We start from the raw sequence: 13,053 nt of genomic DNA on the forward strand, positions 1-13,053 counted from the left end.
GGGTAGAGGCGGGAGATGCTGCGAAACGTCTCACGACAACAGGAAAGCTACACCCCACAATGAGCACTGACCCAGCCCACAGTGTCAAGGAAGTCACACTGAGAAACCCCGGTCTAGACTCAGACCTGCCCTTCTGCTTTGATATCCCCATTCTGCTCTGATTCCGCATAAGAAGGGACATGCCTTTGAGACGGGCCATGACTCGAGTTTTCATCTTTCTTCATGTTCTTTACTTTGACCCTGAAAGCTTGCCGTGTTTTGCTAGTATCTGTTACTTATCCAAACCCAGCCTAGAGCAAGAGTAAGGATGATCCTTTTATTTTTTTTTAAGATGTTATTTATTTATTTGACAGACAGAGATCACAAGTAGGCAGAGAGGCAGGCAGAGAGAGAGGGGGAAGCTGGCTCCCTGCTGAGCAGAGAGCCCGATGCGGGGCTGGATCCCAGGACCCTGAGATCATGACCTGAGCCGAAGGCAGAGGCTTTAACCCACTGAGCCACCCAGGCGCCCCAATCCTTTTATTTTTAAGCAACAAACCAAAAATGCTGAGTAATTACTGCAAGGTTTATAAGAACTGTTTATATTACCCCCCCCACACGCACACATAGACACACATACACACTCTCTCTCTCTCATTCACACACACGCTCACATTCACACACACACAGATATGCGCACACGCACACACACGCACGCACACACACACCCTCATGCTCGGGAATCTTTCCTGTGCAGATACTTCAGTACTTCCATGGTTTCAAACGCAGTGTGTCACCCACCCCCTCTCCGTAACGAGAGCAGCAGGATTTCTGTACCCACATGAGACAGCAGTGATCTGGTCCTAGCTCCGTGGGCGCTAGTGCGTGGAGAGCCACTCGCCCCTGGACCGCGAGGGCAGGACCTCATCAGTGGCTGCTGCCCCCTGTGCTGGTGGCAGTTGCCTCTTTGAGACATACTTGAAGGGCTGGAACTGCACGTCTACACAGCCAGCCCGCACAGGGCCTGGGTTGATTCTGAGAGCCGAAAGAATGTTTTGCCTCTTAAAGAAGTACAAGAGCGGGAGGGAACAAGTTTCCATCAGAGTCTGCCCTGCTCCCTGCCGACGCGCTGGGTCACGGGCAACCAGCCCCTGACTCGCTCGCAGCCTGGTCTCCGCATCCCAAGCCCCAGACCGGGGATCGCCACACTCTCCGCCCCCGTCTGGGCCCTGTCCCCAGCTGCCCTCCCTTTGTGAAGGCTTGGTCACCTGCCCGCGCAGCACATGGTCCCGTGGGTGTAGGGTCAGGGATGCTGCTGTTCCCCAATGTGCTCTTCTCACCTGCTCATCCTAGGCCCTGGGACCTTTGTCCATGGATCTTTGTCACCAACTCTGAGTGTGTGGGGAACATGTGACGTCTTTCTGCCGACTGGGAAGCCCACAGTAGGGAAGCACAGGGGTCCTGGACTGCAGGTCACCCGGGCAGAGATGCTGACCACTGCTGTGTGACAGTCCCCTCGTCGCGTCTCCATGGCTCCATCCATGCGGCCGACCCCTCTCCCGGCTCACAGAGCTGCCTTCCCGGGAAGGTGCTGAGCCAGGCAGGTCCTGGGCATGTCCCAGGAAGCCCCAGACTGGACCAGGAGCAGAACAGCTGCTGCATTCCCCACATCGGGGTGCATGAGGCAGAGCCCCAGCTGTGGCCGCCAGCGCTGTGATGTTGTCGGGGCTGGTGGAGGTGACCCACGTCCGCTAAGAGGACTGCATTCCAGCACCGTGAACTTGAGTGAGTGAATGGAACACAATCAGGGAACTCAAACCAGATAATACTCCCACAGTTGAGTTTTGAGAGTCCCACGGTTTCTTGAAACACGTTTAGACACTGGCAGTCACACACACATTTTGAGAATCGGGACACATTGGGGCAGTGACACTCTGGGTCCCCCGGTCATGGGGACTGACCCTCTTGGCATATCTGCATGTTCTGTGTTTTGTCATTTACAGGAAGCTCCTATTTCTTGACCATGAAAATTCCATTATGTTTGACACACATCACCTTGACTATGTTTGTTTTGCTTGTGGGCATTTTGTTTATTGAAAAGATGTTATACATAAGGATGTACTTTATATTTGTGGAAGAGCAGCGGCATCAGGTCTCAGAACAAACTTTTTATTTGGACAGAAATTAGTCAGTGGATGTCTCAGGGCAACGTGTCCTTTCTGCACACTCTGCGGACTCATCACTCAGGAGGTGGGAGGAGGTCCCGTCTGTCCTCACGCATCCACCCGTCCCCCTGGGGCCCCTGCAAGGAAGAGACGGTGGACACGGGGTTGCTACAGGGGAGCAGTCCACACCGGGTGCAGCCAGACAGTGCCAGCATCTCGTTGTCCCACTTTGGTAGTGCAGAGATGCGAGGTTGTGTGACCGTGTCATCGACCTCCAGTCACTGACAGCAGGGTGATTCACTTTAAATATCAAGCTTTTGCTCTCATCTCTGAGACTTTTTGGAGTTTTACCCCAGGAAGGAAGGTGTCACCATTTCTTACTGGGAGACACCACGGACCGTAAGGGGCATCCTGATTTTAGATGTTGATGCGTGAAAAAATGCACCTGCAGTGAATAAAAATGGCAGCTAAAATGTGTGGCATTACTTCTCCAGTAATCCTTGTTTTGTACTAAGTGAAGAATAGGACATTGAGGTCATCCTCAAAGCGGGCCGTGACACCCGGACGCAGGACATGAACCTCCAGCTGATGGGACAATCGGTCCAGAAGTGTTCTCTGTTCAAGTTTTGCTCTCCTCCCGAACTAAATAGGGAGATATGGAAAAATACATGGTCAGCCACGTTTGGCTTCCCCTGCTGAAGCAGGAGTTACCCATTTTAAACACAACAGTTGAGCAGTTTTCTTTCCAGCACCTGCTGGGTGTCAGGCGTGGCGAGGTCTAGGGACAGACGTTTATAAGGCAAGATCCCTGTGTTCCTCAGACACTTTGCAGTGTGATGGGGAGAGAGGAGTGAGTCCGTGGGGGTCTGCAGTGGGAAGGGGCTCAGACCCACCCGGGGAGGAGGAGGGGGAGCGGAGGTGCCAGGCAGGGTGAGGTCCTCGCTCCCAGATACCTTCCCCCACACTCTGACCCGCCTGGCCTCTGAGGGCAGGAGGCTGGGAGGGCTGTTCCAGGCAGAGGGTCAGCTTGGTTCTGTTGTCCTCTGTCCCACGGAAGAGGCTGTGAACGTTTATTCCGGTTCCTGGAGACTTCCTGTTTCCCTGAACCCCCAACACTGGAAGTTGCTTTTTCCTCAATGTTGTCAATACGCTAGAAAATGACGTCTCATTCCTGTCCCACTGTTACCTCTTCAGTCGCTGTGACCCGGAGCGCACTAGGCTGTGTTAGTAGTTACTGGTGAGACCGTTGGATCTCAGCTCAGGAACCATCAAGCTAGTTTACTGGCCAACCGGTGATAGCAGATCCCCCCGCTCCATGTTACAGTGTTAATTATCAATGTGCCTCATGACACTGGCTCCAATTTACTTGTGGGAAGAAGATTACAAATGCTGGTTGGTGGGATGTTACCCGTTCAGGCTTCCAGAGGAACCTGGGGGTTGGGGAGCAGAAGGCCTGCTGCTATGAATCCAGAGGGCTGGCCTCTGCCTCCCCAAGGCCACCGAGGTCCCCTGCCGCCTAGGCCTCACCTTCCCTCCCACCTTCTGGCTGCCTGCATGTGCTTGTCCCAACCCGGGAATCTGTCTTGGTCTGAATCAGACTTTCCGCTGATGGAGTAATAATTCATGGCTTCCTCACGAGAAGACTCCTGTTCGTCAAGGCAGCCTCTGTTGCAAGCAGCAAAGCCCACTCAAAGCCCCGAGACCTGGGAGGGACGGGCGAGTCCAGAGACGGGAAGTCCTGGCTTAGGGGACTGCCCGCTGGCTTCACGAAGAGCATCTCTCTCCCTGCACGCACCCCACCCCTCACGCAGGTGTTCTGGTCCCCCTGCGTGGGGGAGCCCGGAGCGGGCAGTGTCCCCGAGATGGCGCCAGTCCAGCTCGGCCCCAGGAGCTCCCCTGCAGCGGGCACCAGTCCTTGGCACCACCTGCCCCCCTCCAGCCTCCCAGAGATCTGACAGCGAAGGACGGGAGTCCCTCAGGAGGGCCGCGGGGAAGCCGAGCAGGCCAAAGCCAGGGGAGGAGGCAGCTAGGTGCCAGAGCCAAGGCGGAAAGGAGGATTGTCACCTTTTCCCCAGAGTTTCCATTTTTACTTAACAAACAGTCATAGAGCAGTTCCTGTGTGCCTAGTATGTCCAGAGTGCTTACAAATACTAACTTTCCCAACCCTTGTTACAACCACAACACACAACCATACAAGGTCACTATTTCCTCTCCTTTGTAGAAAAGGGAACCGAAGCACACAGAGAGGTTCAGTGACTTGTCCAACGTCACACAGCTAATAAACAAAAGCCAAGCCAGAGTTTACTCCCAAGCAGTCTGGCTCCCCAGCTTACAGCCCTGGTGACGGTGCCTATCCGGCTCTTCAGAAGAAGAATGTACAGCGGGAGGGATACCTGTCTCTTGGTCCTAGCTGGAGACTCAGGGAATGAGAGAAGCTTGGGAAAAGTGACTCAGAGAAGGGTGGAGGCCAGAGAGAGGCCAAGGGGAGCCAGGATCTGGGCATGTCCCTTTGTGCCTGTGGCCCGTGAGCTCCCGCAGTGCTGGTCATAACTGAGAAAATTGCAAACCAGGTCAACGGTCAGGGGCAAGAGCCTGGTGACAGTGCTCCTGGGAGTAACCAAAGTGCTGGGCATGCTGTGGCCACGAGGGAAGGTCAGATGGTGCTGTGTGGGACCTGTGAAGCCACTGCAAGCGTTCCCTGTTACCAGACCAAAGCAAGACTCAGAGCAGTGTGCACAGGGAGGCCCGACAGGGATGCTGGGTGGCGGAGATGCGGACCTGCCAGGGGGGCGTGGAGATGCGGGGGGAACACGGAGATGCAGGGGGCACAGAGATGGGGGGGCGCGGAGATGTGGAGGGGTGCAGACATGCGGCGGTTGGCAGGGACATGCGGAGGGGAGGGGCAGTCCTCTCTGCTGTGCCCTGGGCAGAGCCTTTTGCAGTCGTGTTCACTGTCACACTAATGAGATACAATTGAGTAAACAAATAAGAAGAAACTAAAATCTCATCTACCCTATAACCTTAAAATATAAACTTAAAACGAACGTGTGCCTGGTACAGCCGGTAGGGCTCCATGACAGAGTAGAAGGGAGGCCAGAGGGCAGCCCAGCCCGGTGGTGGCACCTGACCCCTCCTCTGTGGCCTCCTGGCACCGCGGGGACATCGGCATGGATTTCTGCCCCCGAAAGGGCCCCTTCTGGCACCAGGGCTGCCCTGCCTGTCTTCCAGGCAACCGAGATTGGAATTTAAGGAAGGCCAGTTCAGAGTCCGCGCCTTCCCATGCATCCACCCCCTGCACCGTGAACGGGGACTAGGCGGTTCGGCTCCCAGAACACACGCAAGATGACCGGCCGATGCACTTTATCCCAGGTGCTATTCCGTTTCTTTTGTACGAAAATAATCCACGGCCCAGAGAATGCTTGCAGCCCAGGCAGAGAAAAGAGGCGGGAGCTCAAGCCTCTGCAGAAAGCCCACCCCAACCCGGAGACCCTCACAGCCCGGCAATGAGCAGGGGATGGTGATTAACTGCGTTTTTATAAGAAGAAAAGTGTATCACAACCATCTCCTTGACAAAGGTCCGGATCTCAAGAGAGGGTCTTGTTCTGTTTTGTTTCCAGGACGGAGAGAGCAGCGCAGGAGAGTCTGACAAGAAGAAGGACATGCGCCAGCTCTCCCGGGAGGCCTCGGAAGACAACGAGGTGTTCGGTATGTGACCGGGAAACCGGAGGCCGGGGCTTCTTGTGCACAGATGTACGCATTTGGGGAAAGTTTTAAGTTTTTAGTCACATGAGTAATCTGTGAATCTGTCCTCAGTATTGAAAATGCAGAGGCCATAGGAATATGGGTAAGTCCCCTTGGTCAGCCTCCTGCCATCTGTCCTCCCCGACATGACCATGCAGGTAGCCAGTGACAGCTGTCGCCGTCTAGTTCTTGTTCCTGTGCTTTGTGCCGTCTTGTACGTAGACTCCAGAGACTTTCCAGGTGTAGACAAGCTCTACAATATTTCTGTGCTTATTTGACCCCTGTGGGTAGAAAACCTAACGGGGCCCTTAAAACAGAAATAACAGGAAGTGAGGCTGTCCCAGAGCCCAGATGTTTCAACCGCAGAGAATGACTCAGGAGGTGTTGAAAATAACCGTTTTCTATAAAAGTTTACTTTTTTGTGGAGCCCGCTGGCAGGCACGACTCATCAGCATTTCTGCTCCACTCCCCTCCGAGGAAGAACGAATGCCTTCTCGTTTGATTTTAACATTAAGAAAATTACCTTTCCCGTGGGACTGCGGTACGCCATGACAGCCACGATCACACGGCTGAGCGAGACACAACACAGATCTGTCACGTGCCTTGCTCTGTTCTCATCCAAGAACCCCCAAAGCTGTAGGAGCAAAGGGGCAGCTTGGAGCGTGCCCAGACCCAGGGGGCTCTCTGGCCTATCAGAGGAAAGGGAGCAGTTTTCTGGCTACCAAAGGGAGTGTCCCTTGGGCAGTGTGTCGTGCCTGCAGATTATGACGCCCACGGCAGACGGGCCTCCTCCCCATGCTCCCTAGCCTGGTCGCTGCTTACTTGAGTAAAGGGTTTCTCAGTACTTTCTGTCCCCTGGCAGGAAAAGCCGTCCCACTTTCCTATCTCTGATTTGTTTGCTATTTTTCAAAAATCCCTTCTCTTCTATGATTCCGTCCTGAGTAAATGGCAGTAATGACAGAAGTACCACTGCCCACTCCCTTGACATCTTAAACTGTCGTGAAACTCAGCATAACCCAGAGGCGCAGAGGCTGAAAACAATGCAGACCAGTTTATGGAAACCAGTGGGGTCCGTGCGAGAGGAATCGGCATTGCGCTGGTCACACCTGCTGCACGTTGGTTTTCCTGAGAACTTGATCGGCAGTAGGGGGGGCCGGGGGGGTGCGGGGGTGATGCCCGAGTGTTGTCCGCTGCCTTCCCGGAGTGGGGCCCCCATCCCTCAAGGCCAGAGGACCAGAGGGGAGAAGCAGCCAGTACATGAGGCCAGACGCCACCACAGGTGCTCTGAATGCAGAGGGAAGGTCTGCAGAATTGGATGGAGCATCTGAGTGTCGATGATTTCCATCATAAGTCCATCTGCAAAGCTCTTTCTCTAGACGACCTCTCTGCTCCCATATTCCAACTCCATATGTATATTAAACACGTAAAAGCAAATGACAGAATAAAAATGTCCAATTCTAGGTTTCCTGTATGACAAGAGTACCTTCTAGGATGCTGGCTAAGCTTACTTATTTTAAAGCAAACATCATCTTCCTCATTATTAACCTCCCCTGGTTACGTGCGTTCAGGATCGTTCACAACAGTGTCTGTACCCCTGCTCCTTTCCGACACACTCTGCACACGTGTGCATACGCACTTGTGACATAGTGTCAGTCAAGAAGGGTCTCCTGTGATACGTGTTTCCCTAAGTCGGCACGAGCAGGGTTTGATTTTCCGAACGCAGCCCTCTCCGGCCCTCTCAGTGGATACTCAGTCTGGAGACGGAGCCGTGTGTACAGGTGACTGTGCTCCCGTTTCCATCTTGGCACGAACCTGCGTTTGTCACATGAGTAATCTGTGAATCTGTCCTCAGTATTGAACATGCAGAGGCCATACGAATAGGGGTATAGCAGCACAAGCAGACGCCGCCTGGGTCGTTTCCTGTGACTTCCCCAGCGAGAGCACTGGGCACGCTTATGTGGGGGTCGTGGTGCACAGCCCTCACGAGGTCAGGAAACAATCCCTAATGATCACCTTCACGACACGGGCAGCTGACCCTGAATCCAGGCTGAGTCAGAGAAGAAGGGAGGTGTGAGGTGTGGCCACCTGACGGCACGTGACCCTGAGCGACGGTGGCCGGCCCCCATGGAAGCCTGACTAATACAGACCAGGAGTTCCTGCGGGACTGCGGGTATCTGTTCTTGAACTTGCGATAATCCCCCACGCCTGATGCTTTCCTGGAATCCAGAGAAACCCCAGTGCAAAGGGGCAGAGTGACAAGGGAAGAAGAATCTCAGTGGATCTTGGCTGTCAATCGTGGCTGCCTAATCTTGGAAGATGTATCTGAGCTTTTTTTTTTTTTTTTTATTATGAAGCGTTGTGCAAATGTCAGTCCAGATGAAGTCAGCAGCTGCCTCCCACTTTCCCTGACTAGACAAAATTTCCCCAAGTACCATAAAAAAAAACCCATGCCTCGCGATGTTCTATGAACCCTGAGTCATTAGCAACCAGGTGGCGATAATCTTGAAGCTCCTGGCACTCACATTGTCCACGTGTCGGATGCATGGACCTTATCCTTTATCTGACACATCTCTACAGGATCCAGGTCCTCAAGGTCTCTGCGAATGTCAGGAAAGACTGTTGTCCCACAGGTGGTCAGAGTCCTGGCTTAGGGACGGAATCAGAGGGGCTGGGAGGTCACGGCCAGGGGCAGACTACTGGCAGGTACCTGGAGCTGCTGGCTGACAGTCACAGAGCGCACGGCTAAAACCAGCCATGCTTCTCCAGCCTCCATGAAGGCCAGAGCCAGCTGCATACTTAGCAATGCCCTGAGGACTTTGACCGTTTCATTTCATGGGAAGATCCCAATGAAGGATTGTTCTTCATCTAAATGATTCACTCATTCGAGCACACTTCTACGTCTCCTCCTGTAATGTTTTTTTTCCTGACAGTGTGTGGTTATACTTAGGACTGTTTGCCTGGTTACCCAAAGAGGAAGAAAACACGGTAGCCTAGAGAGCTATGTGTTGTCTAAGCTTTGGGGAACCAGGTCATTTTGTGGTTGGCCAGTTCCCGAGCTTTTTTTTTTTGTTTTCCACCACGCACCCACATGTGTGTCGTACACGATCCTCATCATTTGAAAAGCAGTCAGCAAGGAAGGCAGAACGGTCACCATCCCTCCGTCCAGAGTCCACTAGCCACAAAACAAGGGAAGGTGAGGCAGTTGAGGTCAGCAGAAGCCTGTCCCTAAATTATAGTGACAAAGGAGCAAAATCCCCAAAAGAGGGCACCCCTGCTCTTTCCCAATGAGTATGGCTCCTTCTAGACACGACCCACATCTCCAGAGTCAGAGCAGAAGGGATGAGTACTCAGCACATCTGGTGAGCTTGATCCCAGCTGCAGAACCCCAGGGTCATGGGAACATCGCCTCCCTGCCCCCATGCGTAACGGTGCCCATGGCTAAGTGAGGGGCACACGGCCTGTAGGGACATACCCCTGTGGAGCTTCACAGGGAAAACCTTCACCAGCTCAGCGCTCAAATAATGGAGATAGAATTATCTATGTGTAGTGTTCAGCAAGAAAGTATTCGTCCTGGCAACACTGACACTTATATAAGTACAATCTCTTAAGTATAAACGTGTGTATATGCGTGCCTTCATCTCACAAAGCTTCAGTTAGCTCACACGAACACACAGACAGTAAAACATGGAAAGCATACAGTCGAGGTTGAGTCAGGAAAGACCACACGCGTGAACCATACGGCGGTTGCTAATAGTTGAACTTCACTTTGGACCTGGAGAGTCCCAGCCGCTCCGGTGGAAAATGAGACCCAGTCCGTGTGTTTAATGTCTCCTTGTACGTGGGAGGCAGTGCAGCTGCGTGTTAGCTGTGTTACTTCTGCCCGTGCCCTCATCTCTCGTGTCTTGGTCTCCTCCCAGGTAAGCAGGGGAGATAAGAGAACCTCCCAGAGTGAACGAGCAGGTTTGCAAATGTGCACCTGTACAACACCCCGTCCCTGTCCCCCACGGGGACTGGCAGAAGGGGTCTGCATGCGGCCGCCCAAGGATGCCCAGCTGTGTTTAGCCAGTTGTAAGATCTTTTCCCCCGTTTCGGGTTTTATCACAGACGACCGTGTGGTGTCAGCCACCACAGGGCACTTTCCTGGCAGCTGTGGTGACCAGTTTCACAGGAAAATTATAATAAACTGCAGTGGGCGTCTTCCCACCTTGGCGCTGGGTGAGGCACATGTCCCACTTGTGGCCTCACCTCGTCGCTGTCCTGCGTGGCCCGTGCACACCCCTCGAACCCTGCCAGGGACGGGGGTGTGGACGCCTCTCTGGATGGGGAGGACCTGTAAGGACATGTGCGGCGGGAGGAACTGCTCTGCCACGTCTGGAAAGTACTCTCTGCTACAGACAGACACCCCAGGAATTTTCGTACAGCACTGAGAAAAAAAACTTCGCTTTTTTTGTTTCCAGGACCTTTCCGTGAGGAAATCTTTTTGAGATGCTATTTCCGATATTATTTCTATTTGATCAATCCTGATTACTAGACTAAGCTACAAAATTAGTAAGAAACAGTCATGATGATACAAAATTCTATCTCCCCTCAGTAATAACTGAAGGCCAGCGACCCACCCGGTGCTTTCCTGTGGACCTCTCGTTAACTGTCCCTCTGTCAAGGTCATCCGCGCCCTCCAAGAATGGCTTTCGGCGGCCTGCTCTTGTACCTCGTGGACGCTGACTGTAATTTATTGCTAATGACAGCTCGATTGTTACCCGAGCGGTCGTTCACATCTAGGCCAGCGACAGAATCAATATGGAGTGTGTCTTTGGGGCAGATAGAAATCACAGAGTCACAGCCGCTGGTCTGACCCCTCCCCACCATGTAGAGATGAGCGTCTGCTGGCCAGGACAGAGGCCAGAAAGCCACAGGGACCAGACTGTAGCTCCTGCTCCGGGCCCTGCCCCGAGCGCCCCCCAGGACACAACCGTGGGGGGCCCTGGAGGACAGAAGCAGCTTTCACGTCTCTGTCTGACAGATACGTTAAAACAGCGGCACAACGGGAGACATACTGTTCTGTGCCTCGCCCGCCTGTGAATTGCTACTTTGTATCTTTGAAACCCACACACACCTGCCAGGATTTGCACCGCCTCCTTGTAGTTCCCAGGCAGCCGCTGGGGGGTGCCCCTCTTTGCGTTCTGGTGGCGGACTCCTTTCTGGCCAATAGCTGCTACCTGGCAGGTGGCCAGGGGGGCGGGGCCAGTGCCTGAGGGCCCCTGCGGTGAGTGTGGGTGCTCAGGGCGGTGGGAGGTCTGGTTCTGTGGGGCAGCACCTCCCCCCAGCCCCCGCCATGAGCTGTTGGACAAACATCCCCGCCCTCGGTTACTTCTGTGAGGCCGTATCCCCGAGTAACTCGTGTGGACTCCAGACCTCTGGGAGGACATCCAGCCTCAGGTGTCCCGTGCAAGTGGGGTGCTAACAACCGACCTCTGGGTCGTTGTGAGGAGTACACGCCATCAAGAGAAGTTGCCCTGGGTGGAGCTTATTGGGAAGGAGGCAGGGGCCATGTGCACGGTCACCCGCTGTCTCCACCCAGGCATGCCTGTCCCGGAACGTCTGGCCTCTCCAGGGAAACCCATCCCGCCTCGAATAGTCTGCAGAGAAACGTGATATTTAATAGTATGTGGGGGTACTGGGAGAGACGGTAAAGGCCAGTGTCCAGAGATAGCTGACCTGTTCGGCAGGACCCGGAGCCTCTCTGTCCTCCGCCACGTGGGCCACAGGGAGGGGGTGTTGCCGGGGTTCTTCCGGGGGCAGCGCTCGTCTCTAATGCTCCGGGGACCCTAGCAAGCTTGTCTGGCTCATGGAATAGGCACTCACCCACTGACCTACGTACCACCGTGGTCCACGTCCCCACTGGCAATCACCTGGATGATTCCAGGAGCCCCGTCTGGCTCCTGCTTCCATCCAGACCTCCGCCCTTGCATCCAGCCTCATCTCAAGACCATTGCAGTGCACACAGCCCAGTGCACCCCTCCCTGCCCAGAGCCCCGCCACCCTTGCCACAGACTGTGGGTCCCTGAGGGCCCAGGCACCTCTGATGGCACCTCCTACACTCCCCTGTCTCCCTCACCCCCCTGTTCTCTCTTCTTGGAGCACCAGGCCTTTGCACAGGCTGTGCCCTCCTTCTGGAACACTCTTCCCCAGACATCTGGGTGGCAAGCCCGCCACCCCTTCCAGTTTGTGCCCAAATGTCTCCTTCTCGGTGAGATCTCTCCTGACCAGCCTACTTAGAAAAGAGCTGCGTTAGGACAGGAGAGGAGGACGGCACCAGCCCACCAAACAGGCACCAGAATCTCAGCGCTCCATGTCCGGCTCACTGTCACAGTCCAGCAAGGTCAGGCAGGTCACCCTTAGCAGGGACTCAGGGACCCAGGCCACTGCCGCGGGGCAGGGGTGCACGGGCATGGGCAGCCAGAGGGTGAGATACCCCTACAGGAAGACAGTGTCCATCACTTCCACTGAGGCTTGGTGGGCCAGAAGTGCTCCCGTGACCGCAGCCCACTGGCCCGGCACATGGCCATCTCTGGCCAAGAGGAGGGGAGCTAGGATGGGGAGATGCTGCTTCCTGGTGCCAGGAGTTTGGCTCCCACCTTGAGCCAACACTGCCACTGTGTGTTGTCTGCACCCTGCTGGCACCAGTGGAAGGGGAGCCCCACATGGCCGCTGTCTCCTTGCCAAGCATTTGGTGACCATACTGTGATCCAAGGGCCCCCACCTCTCCTTGCTGCCCAGGCCTCTCCTCTCCTCTGATGCAGACTTGCAGACTGTCGTGTTCAGGGAGCTGTGCCACCCAGACAACGTGTCCTCAGCCTGAGCCATTTCCTTGTGAGAAGCTCTGCTCAGGGCTGCTGCTGAGCGAGTGACGGCGCGGAAGCAGTGTGCATCAGAACGTGGGCGCACGTGCTCGCAGTGCCCGTGAGTGTGTGTGCGTGTGCGCGGGTGTGTGGGCGCAGGCTGGTGTGGGTAAACGTTCTTCCCGCTGACAAAATATCTCCGAAACTCTGTGCGTCTCTTTCGTCCTTTGACATTAGGAATTGCTAAGACTGCCTGCACTCCCGCATTTTCGTAAAAAGGGTTGTCCTTGGTTACGGTCTGTGCTTTTTCCATATAAGTTCCTTGTAAC

General features: G+C 54.6%; 1 protein-coding gene across 6 annotated transcripts in view; it reads left to right on the forward strand.

Moving 5' to 3' along the window:
* Window positions 1-13,053, forward strand: part of MBP (myelin basic protein) — a 103,319-nt gene that overhangs the window by 31,145 nt on the left and 59,121 nt on the right. For all 6 annotated transcript variants that reach the window (XM_047696290.1, XM_047696295.1, XM_047696292.1 and 3 more), the window contains one exon: window positions 5,762-5,849. In XM_047696290.1, the coding sequence (XP_047552246.1) occupies window positions 5,762-5,849 (88 nt within the window). Of the gene's footprint in view, window positions 1-5,761; window positions 5,850-13,053 lie in introns of those variants that run through there.

Source organism: Lutra lutra, chromosome 12 (assembly GCF_902655055.1).
Source record: "Lutra lutra chromosome 12, mLutLut1.2, whole genome shotgun sequence".
Classification (NCBI taxonomy): domain Eukaryota; kingdom Metazoa; phylum Chordata; class Mammalia; order Carnivora; family Mustelidae; genus Lutra; species Lutra lutra.